The sequence below is a fragment of the Ptychodera flava genome, chromosome 16 (assembly GCF_041260155.1).
Source record: "Ptychodera flava strain L36383 chromosome 16, AS_Pfla_20210202, whole genome shotgun sequence".
NCBI lineage: Eukaryota > Metazoa > Hemichordata > Enteropneusta > Ptychoderidae > Ptychodera > Ptychodera flava.
The window spans coordinates 29,221,728-29,242,850 of record NC_091943.1 but is presented as its reverse complement, the minus strand read 5'-3'; the positions used below and the strand labels follow the sequence as shown (position 1 = coordinate 29,242,850).

The 21,123-nt window shown below is 36.0% G+C and overlaps 1 protein-coding gene across 9 annotated transcripts in view; it reads left to right on the top strand.

Moving 5' to 3' along the window:
* The window catches only part of LOC139114498 (golgin subfamily A member 2-like), a 41,278-nt gene continuing 20,155 nt past the window's right edge, over nucleotides 1-21,123 (top strand). For 2 of the 9 annotated variants that reach the window (XM_070676270.1, XM_070676271.1), the window contains exons 1-12: nucleotides 1-143; nucleotides 5,155-5,373; nucleotides 9,256-9,323; nucleotides 10,405-10,468; nucleotides 12,315-12,380; nucleotides 13,551-13,631; nucleotides 15,154-15,192; nucleotides 17,903-18,059; nucleotides 18,289-18,395; nucleotides 18,950-19,008; nucleotides 19,267-19,327; nucleotides 19,816-19,980. In XM_070676270.1, the coding sequence (XP_070532371.1) occupies nucleotides 96-143; nucleotides 5,155-5,373; nucleotides 9,256-9,323; nucleotides 10,405-10,468; nucleotides 12,315-12,380; nucleotides 13,551-13,631; nucleotides 15,154-15,192; nucleotides 17,903-18,059; nucleotides 18,289-18,395; nucleotides 18,950-19,008; nucleotides 19,267-19,327; nucleotides 19,816-19,980 (1,134 nt within the window). In that variant the 5' untranslated portion in view covers nucleotides 1-95. The remainder of the gene's footprint in view (nucleotides 144-5,154; nucleotides 5,374-9,255; nucleotides 9,324-10,404; nucleotides 10,469-12,314; nucleotides 12,381-13,550; nucleotides 13,632-15,153; nucleotides 15,193-17,902; nucleotides 18,060-18,288; nucleotides 18,396-18,949; nucleotides 19,009-19,266; nucleotides 19,328-19,815; nucleotides 19,981-21,123) is intronic. The other 7 variants (XM_070676273.1, XM_070676272.1, XM_070676275.1 and 4 more) reach the window with 7 other exon arrangements.

The following is a 21,123-nucleotide window of genomic DNA, read 5'->3' as shown; positions in this document are numbered from 1 at the left end:
TTCAAGAACTCAAGTTTCCGATAACTTTGTACCCGTACTTCGCATGTTGTACGATAAATTCAAATGAAGCTGGGGGGTTGAAGAGGAAGTCCAATATGGCCGACGCTAGTAGATTGGAAAAGCTAGCAGCAGCCAGAAAAAAGGTACGGTAAACCAAAATTTGTCGTTTGTTGAAATTTAAAAGTGATGCTCTTACAATTCGGAGGGTTCCTTTATTTTCGGGTATCGTTTAGCATGGAAGACACTGTTTGGTCTTCAAGGAAGGCCACAATGTCCACGATATTGACACACCTCTGGGCTCCAGCAGACCCACCTCACCTCTGTCCCGCCGGCCCTGTGACGACCGGCGCCAGCCCTAAAACTCCTAAAATATTGCTCCTTCCGAACTCCACATACATATCCAGGACCACACCAGCGCGGTTCATCTATTACACACCACGAGCTCATCAAAAACGCTCCGTAATATCATTGGTTTTTACGTCACTAATCTTCCCGGTTAAGAAAGTTACACTTTCCTGTATAAATTATGAAAATATGTGACAATGTCCACCAATTTCCACGTTGCATAATAATTCACAGAGGTCAACACTTAGTTTTTCACAGTGGAATTAGGGAATATGTTGATATCAAACCATTCTCTGATTAGCGTAAATTTTTACACGTTCAATCAAGGGTGCCATTCTGCCGAGGGTTAGGCCCCTTGTTTCACAGGAGCTCAGATAAACTTCTGTTCTTTGCAAAGCCGCTGACCTTTAACCAGCTAGTATTGGTATGTACAGAACGCATCATGAAAGGAGGGCAGAAATTCAGGGATTCATTTCCGTATTCTAAAACCACATTGATGAGATGAACAATTCACACATGATCAATGGATACAATAACACTAAAACAGGGTGTTCAAAATTTATGTGCAAGTAGGAGGAAAACCGGTGGCAAGGCAAGTTGAAGAATTCACAGTTGTGTCTCCGACAATGGATGAGAAAGTTTTCACGGAAAGATAGTTTTGCAAAAATAGTGAATAGCCAGTCAGTTCGTCACATGTCTAGGTGGATGTAAAGACACTGTAAAAGCTGTTGTCAATAAAAAAATATATTATCATGTACATTATTGTGATCCAAGTTGTGTATCACTGTCAATCTGATAAATCTTTGTGTTCAAGTTTCATGGACAAAGATGGTAGGAGGATTTGGCATGGGTTTCCTACACTCCTTCATATAGCCCTGTCCTGTCCATAATATACAGGTAACTCACTGGTAATTACAGTGACTCCTATTGTGTGTACATTCACCTTCTGTTATGCCTTGAAACCAACCATCTTCTGTAGGTATGCATCAAAATGCAGTAATGATCAAGGGTTAGTCAAGATAGAGATCACCCCTCCTGTGAAAGATTGTCTGTCACTTTTCAGGCTTTCAAAAGATGTATTCCTGCAAAAATTATTTGAAGTTTTGTAAAACTTTTGTAAAACAAAGAGTGTAGTTTGTCAATCAGATATTTCACTCTCAGAACAAAAGCTGTGCCACATCAAAATATATGGCCCTAAAAGTACTTTTTGTTGTAAATGGTTTTAGAACTTGGTACAATTGCCAGTGTTGTTTCAAAGAACAGTTAAATTAAGATTGTGTGTCCAGTAATATTTAGCTTCTACAATTTACATAAATCAATGTTTTTACTTGGGCTTTTGAAGATAGGTAAATGATGTTTGGACAGTAACACATCTGCTGAACTGTGACCTGGGGACTGCACTACAACTACCCCATTAACATTTACAATTGAATTTTTTTTTAAGAATATGCCTACAAGTTACAGCATAGACCCCCCTCTTGCTCCAAGGTCTATGATTACACTTACTATCAAATTTCTGAGTCAAATATAAAATGGCAAGCAGAGAGCAGTATCTCAAATTATTTTATTATAGTGACATGATGATCTGCAGTATCCTGCTGGATGAAATAGCTCCTGATTATATAGTAGCAGTGTTTGTCTAAAAATGTTCTTGCTTACATCATTTAAAAACTTAGGCCAAATAAAAAATCAGTGTGTTTCTGGTAACATGCCTCTGAAAATTAGAGTACAGTGAAGGTACAAATGTAGGTTGGAGGAAATATTTTTATATTTCTCTGTGTTGGTTGAGACCCATAAAATATGGTAATATTTAGAGAATTCAGTCCATTTAAAAACGCAAAAAAATGTCTGGGGTCAGCGAGTTTTCGTCGGTCTCATGAGATTGAAACAAGACTTTCAAAAATCACAGTTTTGGTCAAATTTCAGAAGTTTTACAATATTATTTCCATACCATCATATCGCAGAAGTCATAGAGAACCTTGAGCTCCAAAATGACGTCGTGCTTCGACCAAAGGTGCAAGAACTGGGCAAAATAGAAACAACATCGTGCGAGTGGGAAACATTTTACTAAATTGGGGTAATCATTGCGCAAACTTGCATTCATTGTACCATGAATGGAAAAATACATGTAACTTGTAAGAAACGAGATCTAAATTGTAATAGAGGGAAACATTTTACTACATGTCCTCAGTACATAAACTTGCAATTTATTGTATGATAAATGTCTGAGTGGCTAGAAGTGTTCCATATTTAATATTATATATAATATATATATATATATATATATATATATAATATATATATATATATATATATATATATTTTATTCAATATCAGCATGAACATGCAACCACCATATTGTTAGACTTGCACACATGCTCAACAAATAGTCATGAATATTGTCATTTAAACAATCTGCAATTCTGTACCTGATCAGATTTCAGCATATATTTTCAGTAATACACAGCAAGAATACATCAACCAATCACTGGGATTGTACATGTATGCTATAGATTTTTTCCAACCGTATTGAAGTTACTTTCAAATGTTGCCAGCTAACAGCTCATTCTACATGAATAGATTTCAAGTCTCAATAGTGCACACATTGTATCTGTCTGTCACCGTGACAACTAGTCCTTAATACATGTAAGCTTTCTGAAATAAGACAACAGCTGTTTAGATAATAATGTTAGCATTCTTCAAGCTAAGGTGGTACTCTAATTTATCCATATTTTAAAATATTATTTACCCTTTTTTGCCACTTAGTGTCTGACAAATGAAGGCAACATTTGAGTTATTCTCAATACATTTGGAAACAATGTATGGAAGCTAGATGTATGATTAGATAAGATATCATATTTATGCCAGCATTTGCTATAATTACAGCATTACATATTGCATGGTTTGTGCTGCTTCAAGTAAATGTTATATTTTTAAGCAATGTTTATTTTTAGCTTGCAAGCATGACATTTTGTGAGGCAGTTTCTGTCCTTTTTGAAAAGCAATTCATTAAGTGTATGTGTAAGTTTATAAATGTGCAGTTACATATGTAAATTTCCCTACATCATGTGTGTGTGTGTGCGTTCAGGTGTTTTTTTTTGTTTGTTGTAATGCCAATGTTATCCCCACCTGACCTCATGTTTCACATGCTAGCCAATAATGGTGTTTCCAGATTTGAAATGGGCATATATTCTCCTATCTGTGCAGGATTTCTTTCAGAAAAATGTTCTGCAGATAGCATGTAATCAACCCATGATGTATCCACTTGCTCATAAAGTATAGTAATTTTTTGACAAAACTCTCTTTGTTCCATGGTCAGTCATAATATATACAGTTTGTTCCTTTGAGTATGTCACTTATGGTGTACAAAATGTACTAGTTAGGGGCTGTCGATAATAAAAGCTGACGCACGACAAACGTTATTCTTTCATTTAGGGGGGAGGGGTAAAAGCTCATTTCGTTTTGTGTGCGTCAAAATCGCATTGGGATTTTCGTCTATTGTTTTCAAAGTGACTTTGCAGCGAGAACGCAAAACTACCTTTGCGTTCATCGAGAACAGAATGACCACAAAATAAAGAGACAGAAAAGACAATGAAAAGTCATAAATGTGAAATAAAAACTTGTATGCTTTTTCAAAGTGAAACATGTACATGAAATATTTCCTTTATGCGAAATACACTAAAATATTCTGTCTTAAAAGTGAAACGCGTAAAGTGGAGGTTTATTAAGTAATGTGCATTTCCGGTATTTTTTCATGGGCGTGCGGATTGGAGAGGTGCGTGTGGGTTTGTCAGAAACGGCATCATAATACGAAATTAATTTTGCATAAGAACTTTCGTTTTGAGGGGGGAGGGAGGGGGTTTCAAGTAAAACGAAGGAATTACGTTTCTTGTGCGTCAGCTTTTATTATCGACGGCCCCTTACATGATATATGTTTTCAAAAAGAAATCTTATGTAAAAGTATCAAAAGGTCATTCTACAAATACATTCAGAGAATTCAAAGCATCATCCAATGTCAAAAGGTAAAGAATATACAAATGCATAAAATCTGAAGTAGTTACAGACACGTGTTAGTGGAGGACGGGAGCTTTATTACCTTTGAATATCACAAGAGTTTTACACATGTACATGTACATGTACATGAAAAGAAAAATGAACACTGCTCTGTTTTCACGTTTATTAATTAATAAACAAATTTATACAAATTTTTACTCATATAAAACACTGACTGAAATGAAAAGTCATAAGGAAAATTCAATATGGAATAATACTAAAAAGATATTAAATTTGCTACCGTCAACAAAATTTTAGCTGCCTTGGATATAATATGTGACATATGGCCATCTTAAAATTTGCCCTTTTGGTTGTTGTTCCTGTCATCCATGATTTCAAGCATAATTACCCTTTTCTGTACTTTTAAGAAAAATGTTTTGTGCAGCTGGGATGTGATTTGTTACAGTGGTGGGCAAGGTTATGGCAACTTGATCAATAAACTCTGTACGTCTTGCATTTCCTATGAACTGGTTGAGTACGGTGGTATTTTCTTTGTTTGGATTGTTATACATGTACTTCAGTGTGACCATGAATCAGGCACAATTGTTTCTGTCAAATCCCATTGTCATGTTCATTGTTCTGCATATACAAACTGCACAAAATATGAAATTTTTGAAAATCTAGCAACTGTAAGGGATGCTATTTCCAACGTCTGCTGTGGAACTGACCATAGTCTGCTTCAACTACCCAAATCACCGCACTGGCTGCTGGTCCAGTTCCAACTGCCTAATGTCTGTTTCCTGTCCACTTTATCAGCTAAAACAGTTCCAACAACAGAAGGCTGCAGGGAACACACCTTCAAATTCACCAGCAACGTCCAAATCGAGGAATAGCACCCCGGCCAATAAATCTAAGAAGAGCAAAAGTAATTCAAAGAAAGAAAAAGCCAGCAAAGCAAACGCTAGTACGCCATCACCAGTGACGGATTCTCCTGCTGGTTCTACCATTAACACAACTGACTCAATAGCATCACCTGTAAGGATAGACAATATTTTTCATTGTTTCTTAAATTTTTTTGTTACATATTTTTTGTGTTGCTATCTCATAAATAATGTTGCTGTGTTTCCCATATCTCTCCCCTTGTTGTTCCAACTGTGTACATGTGCAAGCTTGTCTGAGTAACAGTGACTGGGTAACCATGTTTAGCATGTATTATGTCATACACTCATGCATCTTCATTCAGCATGTTACACTCTTAAAATGTTGCTGTGTTTCAGTAAGGGTGGCGTAATTTCCATAAAAAGTTAAATGCATGTCAGTTGTGTGTATGTGTATATTGACATGGTTCCACCATAGACAGTTTCTCTACTGTCTATGGTTCCACCCACCTTAAAGTGTATAACTTTTAACTTGTGTCACCTGTGTTTGAAGACAATGGTTTCATTGCTATTGTCACTATGCATTGTGCCTGGTAATTTGCTTACAAAACTTCTGTGTGTGCTATTTTCTGCGTCAAGGTCTTCATACACCGACTAACTGTCCATCAACAAAGTAAACATCAGCTGTTGAGGTGGCTGAGAAGGCTTGGGTTACTATAAAAAACAATATGGGCATCCACATATGAACATGTGTAATTGCATATAAACATATTTAATTAAGCAAAAAAAAAATCACAGGAATCTTAGAATTTGCTTGAGGTTACGTGAATGTAGTTAATGAAGCCTCGTAGCAAAATGATCTGTAACAGAAGCCCAATGTGCGCAATCAACACTTGATTGGTCATGCAAATAGTATTTGTGTGGAACTTTAAGAACGGGTGAAAAATGAATATTCTTCTTCATTAAAGGGACAAAGTCGCCCATTTTTTCATGAATTATGTTTGATACGAGATACTACTTATATTGTTTGACATGTTGGAAGATACTGAATGAATGGGTGACCATGCATATATTCGACTGAGATTTTAGACAAATTAAATGAAACCATGGCGAAAATGAATTAATGGTCATGACCATTAATTCATTTTCGTGATGGTTTCGTGTATCTTGTCTAAAACCGGGGTCGAATATATGCATGGTCACCCATTCATTCAGTATCTTTCAACATGTCAAACAATATAGGTAGTATCTTGTATCAAGCAAAATTCATGAAAAAATGGGCGACTTTGTCCCTTTAAGGTATATCATGAATTGTTGTATTCTGGCTGTCTTACTTCCCCAGCTAGGGTAATCGCAACTAATCTAATAGGGTAAAGCTTTGTATTTACCAATAGTATCAGCCTTTGCAAGGATGTCTTTTGTGCCTCCATTATTGAACAGTTCACCATTTATTAATCACCCGTCAGAATTGTCATTGTTGCGGTTTCAATATCTATTTTGAATGTATTCATGCAAGGCATTCAGTGAGAAATTTAGGGTGTGCACGTACATGTAATGTCCTTTTGACATACAGTGTGACTGAAATAATGAAATTCATTATTTCATTCCATTTTGAAGATGGCACAACAGATTTAGAGATGCATGACTACAGGCGTTTTGGGTGATTGGTAATTTTCCACTCAGTCAAGCAACCCGTGGTGACTGGAGTACTCCTTACGAGAGCCGTTTAGTTACGTACAAGACATGTTTAACGATGCACTGTACAATAATATCAACCAAATCTGACATGTTTGCACCACTGAAGAGAAAAAATTGCTTATCTCAAATATTGCAATTTTATACCCTTAAACAGTCCAACAAATAATAAAGTAAACATAGGATAAAAACAATATTTGACAAATTGTAGTTACGTGTATGTTTTTTGAAAATATGAAAATATTGAAGTCACAAGAAAACATGAAGAAAATTTGTCCACAAAATCAATGACTTGACATATATAAGAAATTTATTGTGAAGAATTTACACCCCAATTAAATGTTTCATTAATTTTCTTAGCATGATGAAAATATTATTGTAATCCCATGATGAAAAGTAAGCTGGTTGCCTTTATTGCAAATTTTCAGAATTCTCACAGTGAACGATGAAAAAAGCGACATTTGTTGCTGCACATTCTTACTTTAAAAATCATGTGATTTTATCAAAAAATAGTATTTTATGCATGCAAGCTACACTTGCCAGTTTTAGAGATTTTTCTCCAGAATAGAATTCTCAAGTGGCTTTCCTTAATTTCCACTTTGAACATGTTACAAGTATGATAACTGTAAATAGAACCATCTATCCCAATATCACCTTGTTTATTCACATGTTAAAAATAGCCTTTAAAACTCCCAGTGAATATTTTCCTGCAATAGAGACGAGACATAATAGATTGCCATTACCAGGTACTGTACCAGTTATTAAAAATAGTTCCATCAAAACATATTTTGCCATTCATAGCACCCTCATGTGTATAAAATTTAATATTAGTAAAGTTACATGAAGATAACAAACTGAGGGCAATTTTTCATGTAAAGGTTGTAAGCTGTCAGTCTCCTTTTGTTGTTAAGGTCCAAATTTTGCATACAAGGAAAAAATAATGTCTATAGAATAGCATAGGAATACCAGAATTTCTTGTCCTTGAGGTGTTTTCATGCTTTTTGCAAGTTGAAGCTGAAGGGCGGGTTTAAACTGAATACCAGAGCCGTAAAATTATATACACATTTATGAGGTTTTAAAGGTCAGATGCAATTATTATAATTGTTTGGCTTTCCATAGTACACTGTAGCTGACAAAGAGTAATGAAAACAGGCAAATTGTTTATCCATAGACTTGCTTTATACATTCCTGTTAATTTGGTATGTGTAAATATGTCTATGAACAGAGTATGTCAAATCTGACCTAGATTATGATAAAAATCAAACGTCTTGTAAATTACATATTATAGATTGGTACACCTATGTTATTACAGGGGATTGATTTTACCCCTGTCATTTTGCAGCATGCAATCTGCAAATGCTCAATGAAGATGGAGGACTATTGTACAGTATGACATCACTGAATTATTGATTTTCCTACTGTACTTCCAGACAGTGTGTAGGCTGGTCCCCAGGGGTACACGTGATATATTGTACACTTTCATGTCACCATAGTGCACTGTGTTCAGTCTGTCTGTTACTCTGTATGGCGTTGTTGCATTTCACAGTATGTGTACATTCATGTTGCCATGGTGTACATTTCACCTCTTCCATACTGTACCACGGTACCTGATTAAATTTTTTGACATCCACTTTGTTCACTTTTTTCGTCTCTCAGCAGAATCCATGGTGCATTTCACTCATACCTCAACAATTTAATATCTGAAATAACATTGTTCATTTCATCACAGTAATAGTATCTTCACAGTACATGTACTTCCTGCACATGTATCTACAGACATCATCACATGTACATTAATGACATGCGTTTGATAACATTTGTATGAGACATACAGTACACATAAGTTACAATGATGCACGCTTTTGGGAGTTAGTTTTCTGAGATGTGTACCTTTGATGCACTGCAAATAGTAGTAGCAAACTTGTTGCTAATCCTTTTGTCAATCCAGCTTGTATGTTATAACCAGTGACTGTACATGTACATGTACATCCGTGTGATTGTCCATATAACAGTTGTGTGTCAGTTCTCAAAGGACTAACCTGTGTACATCCTACATTAACATTATGCAAATCCTGAAATAAGTTTGTACATGTTGTACATGTACATGTATGTAGACAGTCACAAAAACCTGATGTTTATCAACCATGGCTGCTGATTTCAGATTTTTTCACATGATGCTCTTTTGCGGTACAGTCATAGCCTCGTCACTTACAGACAAGTGAAACCATAAATCACATTTAGTAGTTAAGGAGAATCTATCATACATGTACTTTACATTTGTATATGTATATTGAAGCTGTAATAAAAGTCCTGTTTGTGTTTTCCTTTTCTTTCTTACTTTCAGACCACTGATAGAAATCCCAGTCCTTCTCCTGATGTTAGTTTAGATTCATCAAATCCAGTGCCTGAAAGGTGAGTTACTTCTTCATCATGGAATTTTTTTGTCAACCAAGTGTGTCAGTTTGCTTTGCCATTGTATCACAGTGTTGATATAGGTTTTTTCTTCAGTTATAAATGCTTTTATATTTCTATGGGCCTACATGCAGAGCTTTATGCAAATACATAAATAAATTAATAAAAAATAACCAAACAATCAACAAGTACATGAATACATGTAGATAGACATTTCTAAATATGTAGAAGCATAATCTGGATATATACGGTGTTTTCAGTTGTGCAGTTGTATGCTAAGTATTTACTCCTGATATCTCTTTACAAAACTGCAGAAGCTTCTTGCTGAACTTTTGAAAACCCAAACTGTTATTTGCCATCTAATACTTTTTGTAGAAGGCTCATGAGCTACAAAATTGTAGGCAAATCATATTTAGGTCAACAAGCTTTACAAGTCATATTTAAAAGTTGTTCCTGTCAAAGAATTCCAAGAAAGCTGCACATAATAAAACTTTTGCTCTGTAGTCTTCTGTTAGTGTTACAGGAAGTTATGAAATTTATTTTCATGAGGGGTGTCACATTACCTGTCATGTGATGCATTCATCTCATCCCCAAGGAGATCTGTGAAGTTGCCTTTCCCCTCAAACAAGTGAATCTATCCAAAACTATGGGTTTACCGTCACAACAGGAAATACAGCAAATAGCTATTCAGATGATGTTTACAATCAAGTCTTCATGTACAATTGGTAAACTGTGCATAAGAGACCTGTTGTGACAGGATATATTTTTATGATGGATACCATTATTGGCCAAGCTGGAAGTCACTGATAATTGTAATAATTTGCACTGATAATTGTAATAATTTGAAGTACATTAAAATATTTAATATGTTCAAGCCATTGAAAGAGCATTTTGTGGTAATATCTGTAGCGGCATAATGCATGGCATTATTTTGAAGAAGTGTTTCCATGTTCAGGATTTGATAAATTTGTGTGTGTGTCGGGGGGTGGGTGGGGGGTGGTTAAAAATAGAAAGATTAATAATATATTGACCTCAATGGTAGTCCCATTATTGCAAACTCTTTGTGTTCAAATTTTTGTAGGCCGATGTCTTCCAGTGAAAGTCTTCGCCAAATTTCCCGGCAAATAAATGGACTTATGTCAGAGGTAAGAAGTATATGTATGTAATTACTGTGGTGGTGGTGGTGGTGTTAACTGTGAAAGACATGCTACTAAATGCCTGATTTGTCAGCTTGATTAATATCAGTATATTAATTTCTGATGATGTTATTTCAGTCAAACTACATAATGTACTAAAATTGATCAAAAGCAAATAATTTTTTGCCAGCTGTTGCAAAATAAATGGTGGACAGAAAACCTGATGGAATTTTTGGTCTTGACAAATATGCTTTTGTTTGAACTGAAACCTGAAAAAACTTCAGTTGGTCCTTTTTCACATATCAGATAAATGCATGGTGTTTGTAGCATGTCTTCTGAAGGTCTGTCATGTTTAGCATGTGCATGAAAGTTTTGTATGGACATAAAATCATGCATGCATATTGGTAGGGAATATTGAGTTAGTTACATCACCTTTGGTAAATGGGAATGATCAAGTGAAAGAGGTCATATATGCAGAGGTCCTATTATTACATTCAACAGCTGTGATAGGTAAACCTTTTAGTCAAATCAGGTAACATGTGTTGTCAATGTAATCCGCCTTATCTTTTAAAGTGCGGTTGTACTGTATGTTAAAGTGCCGTCATGTACTGTATGTTCATGTATGAACTAAATTAATCTGCATACGATATCAAGTACATATTTGCTGTTATTGTCTCTGAAATTTGATTAAAAGGCAAATGTACTGTTTTGTTTAGTTGTATATGCCGAATTAGATTTTTTAAATTAGTTAAATTAATTTTCAGTTAAACTGTTGACAATATTAAGTCTGAACTTGCTGAAAATTTAATGTGACATAAATCACTAGTGATATATTTCATATCTGAAATGTCTATGGTGTTGTAGTTGTTAGTACCATTAAGGCAGTTAGCGCCTCGAAAATGAAAGACTTAAACTATTGCTCAAACTTTTAAATTTTCCACCATTCTCTTTCAAAATCAAGAAAATCAGGGGTCACCGTGTACATTTTGGTACTAAACATCCATGTGTTATCTCTATTGGGGGAAATAAATTTCCCGATTTTCACAAATCAAAGCTGGTGAAAGCTTTTATTTACTCCATAAGCTTCAAAGTGAGCCACCAGAGTTTAAATATCTGTCCCTGGGGTGCATTGTACATGTACCATCAGTAATTGTACATGTACATGTAGATCTCTATTCCTGTAGATTTTTGTCTTGGTGTTCACGCCAGGCCACTAGCAATGTACATTTGGTATTGACTTAATAATATGTTTAAATTAAAACATTTTGAAAAGCACAAGATGAGCATATGGTACACAGAACCTTATGGCAATTTAAAATTCATCTTCATCGTCCCATTTGCAAACAAATAAATCTGAAAATGCGACTGCTTATGAAAATAAGTTTACAGGAGGTAGATCTTCCCAAAATAATTTGTGCACTTGGTGCTTGTCACTAGATAATGTTTCTCTTGTTGTTGCAGTTGTATCATGTATGTATTCACTAGTTTTGTTTTGAATACAATTCACAAGAGAGTTATAGCCACTGAACAAGAAGTGAACACATCAGTCATTGCCCTGCAGAAAGTTATATTGTTATAAAGAATGAACGGAAATACTTTCATCAAGGTCAGCAGCTTGTAGCGGCAGTAAAACAAAACGCTACGACTTTATCTGTACAATGTATGTGTAAATTTACCATATGCTGCTCACAAATTTCACACCAGCCTGAATGTCTTTGACTTAGTACTAATAAACGATATTGTCAAAGCTACAACACTGATTGTTGACTGGCTATAACTCTTCCTACTATTTTGAATGTTATATTGGTGGTATGTAAGGTTACCCTAGTCCATGGTGTTTCCTTCCCCAACCCAGGCATCATTTTTGAATAGTTCAGGGGATCAAGCAATGGAGGAGGATTCTGGGATCAGGGAGCTTGAGGTATGTGGTTGCCCCCAGAGGCAAGTATTTTGATACATTCATCGTCACGACACTGTAGTACATGTGTGTGTGTGTACAGTACAATTAAATTTAAAATTTGGAATATCTAGAAGATATGTACGCACACAAGTACTGCCATATCCCTTAGACATGTACATGTATGTGTGTACCAACACCTTGTACAACCATGAATGTACATGTATGTGTAATTGATTTATACATTTACATTGTATGTATATGGTGAGGCAATATTTTCACATTGCATGTATTGTATATGGTGAAGGAATGTTGTCATAGCCCTGGCATGTAGCTCTAAAGCTATAAGTAGGATGGAACAAAGCAAAAACAAAACATTAATGAAGTTTTACAAAGTTGACACAAGCAAATGTAACATATGTGATCCTTTACAGATCAGATTAATTATTTTAGACAGTCATGTGAAATCTAAAGTTGTCATTAGACTGTTCCATTCTGTTTTAGAATGGACAACATAATCCAGAGCTCTTGTAAACAATCAACTTACTTCAGACTGCATGATCAAATAAAACTTTGTGTGCATGCTGGTGCAAAATGTACCATTTGTAGCATCTAGATACTCAATCCTACGACAGATTGCAAAAGTGTAGAAGTTTTAATAGTTAACATGTAAAAACCATTGGTGAGCCAACCAATTAAGGTTCTGATAGGGCCCTGCATCAACAGTAGTCTAGCTGTACTCTAGTCTAGTTTGCTAGGTCATCCTACATCATTTATTGTACAATTGTGTGAGTATTCATCGTGTGGTCAGACCAGTGGATTGACAAATTCACCTGTCTAGCAAAAATTGGTGATCTCAAATCTCTGAGTACTGAATTTACTCACCTCTGACAACAGTCATAATGTTTTACTACGTTGCATTGGTCTTATACTTGGCATTGCCGATGTAACATGTTCTGTGAGAAATAGACATTGATTTCATGTATTCAGTAATGTAGAAAAAACAAATCCTTAGCATCGTTTCATGCAATAATGTGAGATCTTGTAGTTGTCCATGATCCCTTTCACGAAAACACACAGGGCTGATGGCATCTCTGAAAGTGGTAGCATTTCATTGCATTGTGGAACTAAAGGATGAAATTGTAATTAATACAAGTTTGCGAAATGACACAGCAAATACTTGTTCTGTTTCAGTCTCGGAATCGAGAACTTGCATCAGTGTTGGAGTCAACAATGCAAACCAATCAGCAAGTTTCTTTACAACATGATGAACTGGTAAGTCTACATGTATGAAACCTCCATATTAAACAGGAGGCTTTCATAGCCACTCCTTCTAAGGTCCCATTCTCTGTTCTAAAGGGATGGAAGGCAATTATTGCATCCGATATGCATGATAGATACATACTTATAGCCTTTCTGTTTTAAAATATTAATTACAGAAAAATTTAATGAGCATGAAATAAAATTATTAGTCTGGGAGGTAGAAGAATTGCATGAACGTTGGTCACTTCTTTATACTGAAGTACCAGAACAAATTCTGAAAACAAGTGTACGTATGATAAGTATACATGTATGCTAAATTTTTCATCAGAGTATTTTGGATAGAAAACAAACTCCTGATGTACTTCTTCAGTTTGATTTGCTCAGTGTTGCTTTATTGCGTGTGTTGCAAGTACAGAGAGGTAAAACAACAAAAAATGGAGATGTGATCTATTCCTGTACTATGAGCTAAATTGAATCCTGACCTCATGCAATGAAATTTGCTGAATTGACAAATGACTAAAGATTGTTGGCGGAGATGTCAAATTTATCATTGGCATATATCATGCCAGATTATTTAGTCCTGTATTAGTTTACTTCAGTAGCTTACGTCCAGTGTTACAGTTCATCGCACTGGTACTAAGGAACTTGGGTTAATTAAACAGCTATCACAAACTGCCACCAAACAATACTATTCTTGCACAGTGTAAGGACCAATAAATATTTCCTGTAGCTTGTATTGTGCTGTGATGGTAATATTACATGCAAGACCACAGACAGAACTAATTCCAGATAGACATGTGCCTTTTACAACAGAAAGACTGCCTTCTCAGTTTGTAATTATAGTACTCTTTAAAAATACGTTACGGAACATGGTATCTTAATGTAGACCACATGTTTTGGTTTTGTTGAGCTCAATTATTTCAGTAGAGGACTTGTCAACACCTTTTACCTCCTATGTTGTCATATGTGTATTACACTTTGTCATCTCTAGCATGGCAAATTTTTATCAACTTCAGACCGGAATGAAAATTATCGATAATCAATTTGAAAAATTCTCATTCTCATATAGCATTTGTGGAGCCTCTTATGTCATTATTCAATCACCACATGTGCTAAAATTTGTCAAAACGATTAAAAAACAAACTGTGGTCTATTCATCAACTGCCTGCTTTCCAGTCAGTGTAGTGGTGTTTGAGGTTGGGTTATTCAAAACATTGAATATTATTCAGTATTGAGAGTTGAGAGTTTTACATCTAACACTCCTAATTTTGTAAAATTCATACTTTATTATGTTAATAATACAAATTCTGTCTTTTAAAATAAAAGTGCACACTTTCCAAATTTTTTGTTTAAATCATTGAAAATGCACATCTCCATTTTAATTACCTCCATGTTCCATCCAGACATAGTTGTTTTGTGTTTGTTGCTTTGCTCTGTGTTTTTAATTTTTTCGTTGGGTTTGCCATGAGTTCCTTTGATTTGTGTGCAAAGAGTCTCAGACCATTACCTCTTGCACTCTCATCCACTGCTACAGAAAAGCAACTACAGAAAACTACAAGAACAGTTAGAAAAGGTAAAAGACAAACCAATCTTGTCAGTTTTCTCCTCAAATCTGTCCAAACAACTCTATCTGCTCATCCCTACTGTTTGATGATTTTGTACTTATCCTATTGTTTCAGTAGATGGGTGAGGCTATTGTCAAAAGTAGGGGTGAGCAGGTACAGTTGTTCATCTTGAGGATGTTCCATTCTATTAACTGCTGTTTGGCTTCATCTGCTCTGCCAGGTTTCATTCTAAAAGTTCACCTCTGCGTGTTTAGATAATGCCCAGTTTGCTTGTTCTGTTCTGTAATTTCTCATATGTCACACATAGGTACAGTGTGTCCTATCCATCCATCCATCCATTACAGCTGTGCCTTGTTTACCATTTAGTGTGAAATTCATTTGTTAAAAAGAGCACTAATATTATGCTATAGGGTATGCACATTTCACATTGTACATTTCATGAACGTTATAAATCTGTGTTTTCATTCTGTTTGGATGAAGAAATTGCCGGTATGCTAGTCAAACACATCTGCTTGTCTTAGTCATGCGTGAATGCCCACTTCCTCTATGACAACAAAGTGGACCTGATCTCAGGTTAGAATGCATGTTAGGTGCATTCAAGACAAGAGTTGGAGAATCTGCATGTATGTACAGAGTTATAAAAATGAGCACATTTCATGGATCTGTACTGCCTGCATGACTTGACAGCCTTGCAGTTGTTTTCTTTTCTTTTGATATGTGCACAAGTCTGTCTTGAAAATATTGGAAAACTAAACTCCTCACATGTATATGAGTAAAGGCAGAGTTTCCAGTATCTCTGATAAATGTAACCATTAGCTTTGATGATATTATGGTGCTAGTTTCTGCACTGTCCAATTTTTTAAAAAAAACATCTGCACTGTCCAATTTTAAAAAAAAAACAAAGTCATTTTTACCTGACAATTACAGGCACAAACCTCTTGATATGTATCTGTGTATGTAAAGTTAGATAAGTCAAATTTTTCGATGGAAGAGTTGTCAAAATAATATGTGATTGATATCAGGATGTTCTTTGTCATGTAGAAATTAAGTGTTTAAAAATTTAAACATTGTTGATAAATTCGTCAGGGCATGATGTAAAATCACTGTGCCATCCTGATGTTATTTTCTCATCTTCATGTGTATGATTACTGTGTAGATTCATTCCGTTTAAATACTATTTTGCTGCTATACCATACCATACCATACCATACCATACCATTCTATGGTCATTGAACACATTGATTTTACTGTGTAGTGAACACGGCATTAATGAAGGTCATTGTCCGATACAGCAGTAATATTCACTGTGAGACGTCATACACTCTGCCTGTTTTCGTCTTTGGTCTCACGTGAGAACTATTCATAGTTTGCAAAGAAGGTCCTGAAATATATCACAAGTGTAGAAGTTATTACTTTCCAAACATACCCAATCAATCATGAACAATATTTTGCTGTTATCAAAAAGAACACATTTCACCTCATGCGCAAATTACATGTAGACTTCTGTATCAAGGTTCAATGATGTAACGTTACCTGTGTCTGTTTGTCAAACTCCTCAAAAAAATGAAGTGAGCACAGCTGTTCTCTTCACATGCATGAATCCATCTATGTAAGCCTGTTAATAAGTTACCTGCATGAATTTCACTTAAGAAATAGAACTAATGCTACATAAAAAATAAAAAAAGTAGGTCATTGATTTCTAACCACACATATTTCTACATTATGATAACCTTTGTATTAAATATTTTATTGAGTAATGGCAAACCACACTACACTCGTATTTCTAACTGGAAAGCATAACCAGTGTATTGGTAGTTTAGAGAGTGTCATACTGCAGTTTATATGGATTGTACAGTTTGCGTGTCTGTATGATACTGCTGCATGTAAGCTCTTGGGATGACTGAAGATTAGTGGACACACCTTTGATTGCGTACTAAAAGGGATTTTCTTAGGGGCTCTAAATAATTCATAGTTAGAGTGATGGTATGACTGGACTACCTAGGTTACTAAAAATTTAAACAAAATTTCTTTGTGTCCACCTATCTTCAGTCTTGCCATGCTATCACTTACAAGTGCTATTGCTGGCAACTTAATAATCAACAATGTGTTCTTTGAAGCTAAGAAGTAACATCTTCATTATTTGAGAAATGTTATAAATGCTATAACCAATATTCTGTCTGCTGCTGTGTGGACTCTGTGAACAATGGAACATCTTTTAAAATAACAACAAATCATCTTAAAACTGGGACAGATATAAAACGAAATCAAAGAAACTTCTTACTGACCTTTGACATTTTACCTTTGATAAATTAATGTGTGTCATTTGCGACACATAGATTGTGGAATGTTATACATCTAAAACTTTCCTTGGGTCAAACATGCCACAATATGTGAGATTGATACAACATACATGTAATGTCAGAACTGGAAATCACAATAGTTAGTAGTACCAGGGAATTTTCTTTGCACTGTCAATGTATTACTTGCCATGGTCCTGTATCCGTAAGAGTCTGTGTTTATGTTGGCCTGGGAAAATGATGGCGAGTTTTCTCATATGTTGCCTTATAAATCATGTAGATGTTGGGAATTGCAGGTAAAAAATGTGAGATACTTTGAAACCAAATCACAAGCACTGAGAGCCCATATCATTGGTGATGAATGTATAAGTGCATGGATATATTATGTCCTGGAAACTGTAGTGTCTGTGTCCACTTACAGGAGAGAAGGGAGCATGAGGCGACCATGATGAAAGAGATAGGGGCTCTTAGGGAGCAGCTACAAGTACACATCCAGACCATTGGTATACTGGTGTCTGAGAAATCTGAACTGCAGACCACTTTGAACCAGAGTCAAATGGCTTTGAAACAAAAACTTGGTGAGTGTAACAAAAAATATGCCATTTGTTGCAAAACAGAACTCCAGAAGAAACCCTGTGTAACAAAAGATACATTGTGAGCATGCATCGCTGCCGATACACACCTAGATCAAAGACAGTAACGGTGAGATACAAAGATTTAACTTGGTAGGTGACCACATCTAGAGAATAATGTTTTCATTTCTCTAAGTATTTATATTTTTCCCCATTTTTTCATGCCGGCGTACAGAGGAAGTGGATAATCTAGGCAGTCGATTACAAGCATCTCGTCACAGGGTAGCTGAATTGGAGAGGGACTTTGCATCTGCCAGCAGTGCCAGTCATCAGTATGAGAGGGTAAGTGTAATATTTTCATCTTTGCCATGTTTTTCTTGGTTTTCTGACTTCCCAGAAAGAGACATAAAGGAACTAACAGTTTGCAAAATAGGCTTTATAGATGTGAAATGCTTTCACCTGTTGTGTGAAAACCTTTAATAATCAAACTCCTCCATTGCAGGATGTAAATTCTTTAGAATGAAAATGAGGTTGGTAAAAAATAATCTGAAATTTGGAATATGTTCTCACGGTCCAATTCAGCACTCAATAGAAATGAGACAAGAACAGTATGGTGAGACCTTTAATACGATACATAAAAAGTTTTTCCTACAAGAGAGAAATTTTGCCATGTATTTCCTAGATGATTTTCATGTCAGCTCTCTAGCTAACAACTGAAATGCACAGTACAAGTGCAGCGAGGGTCGTCTACATGAAGTCTCCCCTCCTGTCCCCCGTATTCATTAACCCTTTCACTACCATGGTTTAGCCCAAACCAAATTGTTTTCATTGGTAAGTATGAACCTCAAGGAATTTGTATGAACCAGTCAACTCATGGTAAACTTTTCCCATTACAGACAAGTAAAGAACTTGACAAGGCGCATGATCAGCTCAAAATGGATGTGTATAACCTTAGGTCAGTAACTTCCTTCTTGGTCAATTTTCAGCCCTGCAGTATATTCCCAGTTTATGTTCTTGTATTGTGAATTCCACCATTTCTTTATACACAAGCACAAACAACTTACAATACAAAACAACAGTTTTTCTCTTTGTACTTTTTTGGACATTTGTAGTAATAGACAAGGTTTAATTAGTTGAATTTTTGCCCTTGTAATTCAGATATGAGTTGTACACATAACAAAATTCACAAAAGTCTTCCTTTATTTATCTGTAGGAGGGCCAATGATGACCTAACACAACAGAATTCGGAATTGTCAAGTCAATTACAGGCTTCTGTAAGTATCTCCTGCGTGTCATCTTTTGCTGTGTGAACTGAGTTTTGTCTGTGTGAATTAGTCAGGTTTAGGACAGTTTCAAAGAAATATCGGTAGCTGTTCTAAACCCAAGCGTATCATACTGTTACAAATATCATAAGGCTCGTGAAGTCTACAGCTTTAAATGCTATTAGATCATTTTACTTAACATGATTCATCAGTCTACAAAACTCAGCTAGTTATATGCTGAAAAATGCACGATGTACACCTAGCAATGTATTTTTGCTGTACTGCAAACTTACATGTATATCATTGAACCATATGCATATTATGCCCGGTTTTACATGTGAGGTAGAAATTTGTTAACAACCATTCATCACATTTATATTCAGCACATTAACAGAAACAACTTCTTACATCCAACAAAAACGGCCGAAAATTTGTCAAACTTTGGTGAATTTGTACCTTCCTAATGTCCATCCTCATAAACACACCATTTTGTTTCCCAGATTGCGGAATCTCAGACCCTTGTACACAATTTGCAAGCCCTGGAAGAGAAAGTCACCATGTCGGAGTTGATGATACAGCAATTGTCCAGCAGTGGCAGTGAAAGTCAACAAGCCCTTCAACAACTTGAAGAAACCAAATCTGAACTTGAAAAGAAAACAGCGGAGGTAAGTAAACATGGACGGAACAATTACCGTTTGTAAATGTTTTCTAAATGTATGAGGAAAGCAAATTTCACTTTACTTGTATGTTTAGTTATTTTGAGAAGGTAGACTAGTTCACAGTCCACTAACTGGGCTATGCAATATACCCGAATCACTACTTCCAAAGGAAGGCCGTGTTTGCAATGAATTGTGGGAAATAAAGCTTAGGTCACGGGGTCATTCGTGCCAAAACGCTCGAATTGTTACATGTGGACGCACACACACACCGGCAATCCACATCACGCAGACTGGACCTTGTCTATTGCTTGTTATTTTGCTATAGCTTGTATTTCCGCACAAAGTGACCTCACACTATTCACAAGCGCTCATTTTAGCTAGGTAGTCTGCTAAATCGATCGATTTTTGGCTCGATCTATCGATCCCGTACTCGATCTGCGCGCCACCGCAACCTATAAACTGCTCCTTGGAAGTTGCAGTGGCGGGCAGATCGAGTACGGGATCGATAGATTGAGCCGAAAAGCGATCGATTTAGCAGACTACCTAGCTAACGAGCATCTGTGTGCCCATTTCTTCACGACAGTGCACGTGCAATGATTGTTGACACAGAAGTTGCGGCCAGGTTCGTAACTGTGTATGTGTGAGCGATATATGATATACAATATATGTAGTTTGAATATTGACAATGGATCGAGAGGTAGACCATTGCATACTTCAACTATTGCTTCTGTAGCTTGTAAACCGTGAAACCATATTGGGCAAAACATTGAAAGTAATGTCAGTGTCACATTGGCCAAGTTGGCCAAAATGAAATACGTTTTTGACGCCGTGATTTCCCGGCTTATCCTTCTCTGTTATTACCACCTCAAACCCATTGGAGGCTTTCCCGCAACAAAGCATGATTTCGCCACCTAATCATGGTCCCTTGGACCTTTGACAGTGACCTTATGACGTAGTCTCAGAAACGATGATGCTATTTTTCCACAACAAATACTTCAATGAAACGTTGTACCAACTTTCGCCGTCCGTCCAGCAGCTCGCATTCCCCACTATATATGCTCACATCTTGACGCTTGAAAATCTGAGCCCGACCCCGCTTCATGCAGGAGTAGATGGTCCCACGCATAAAATGACACCGCTAAAGGGCCT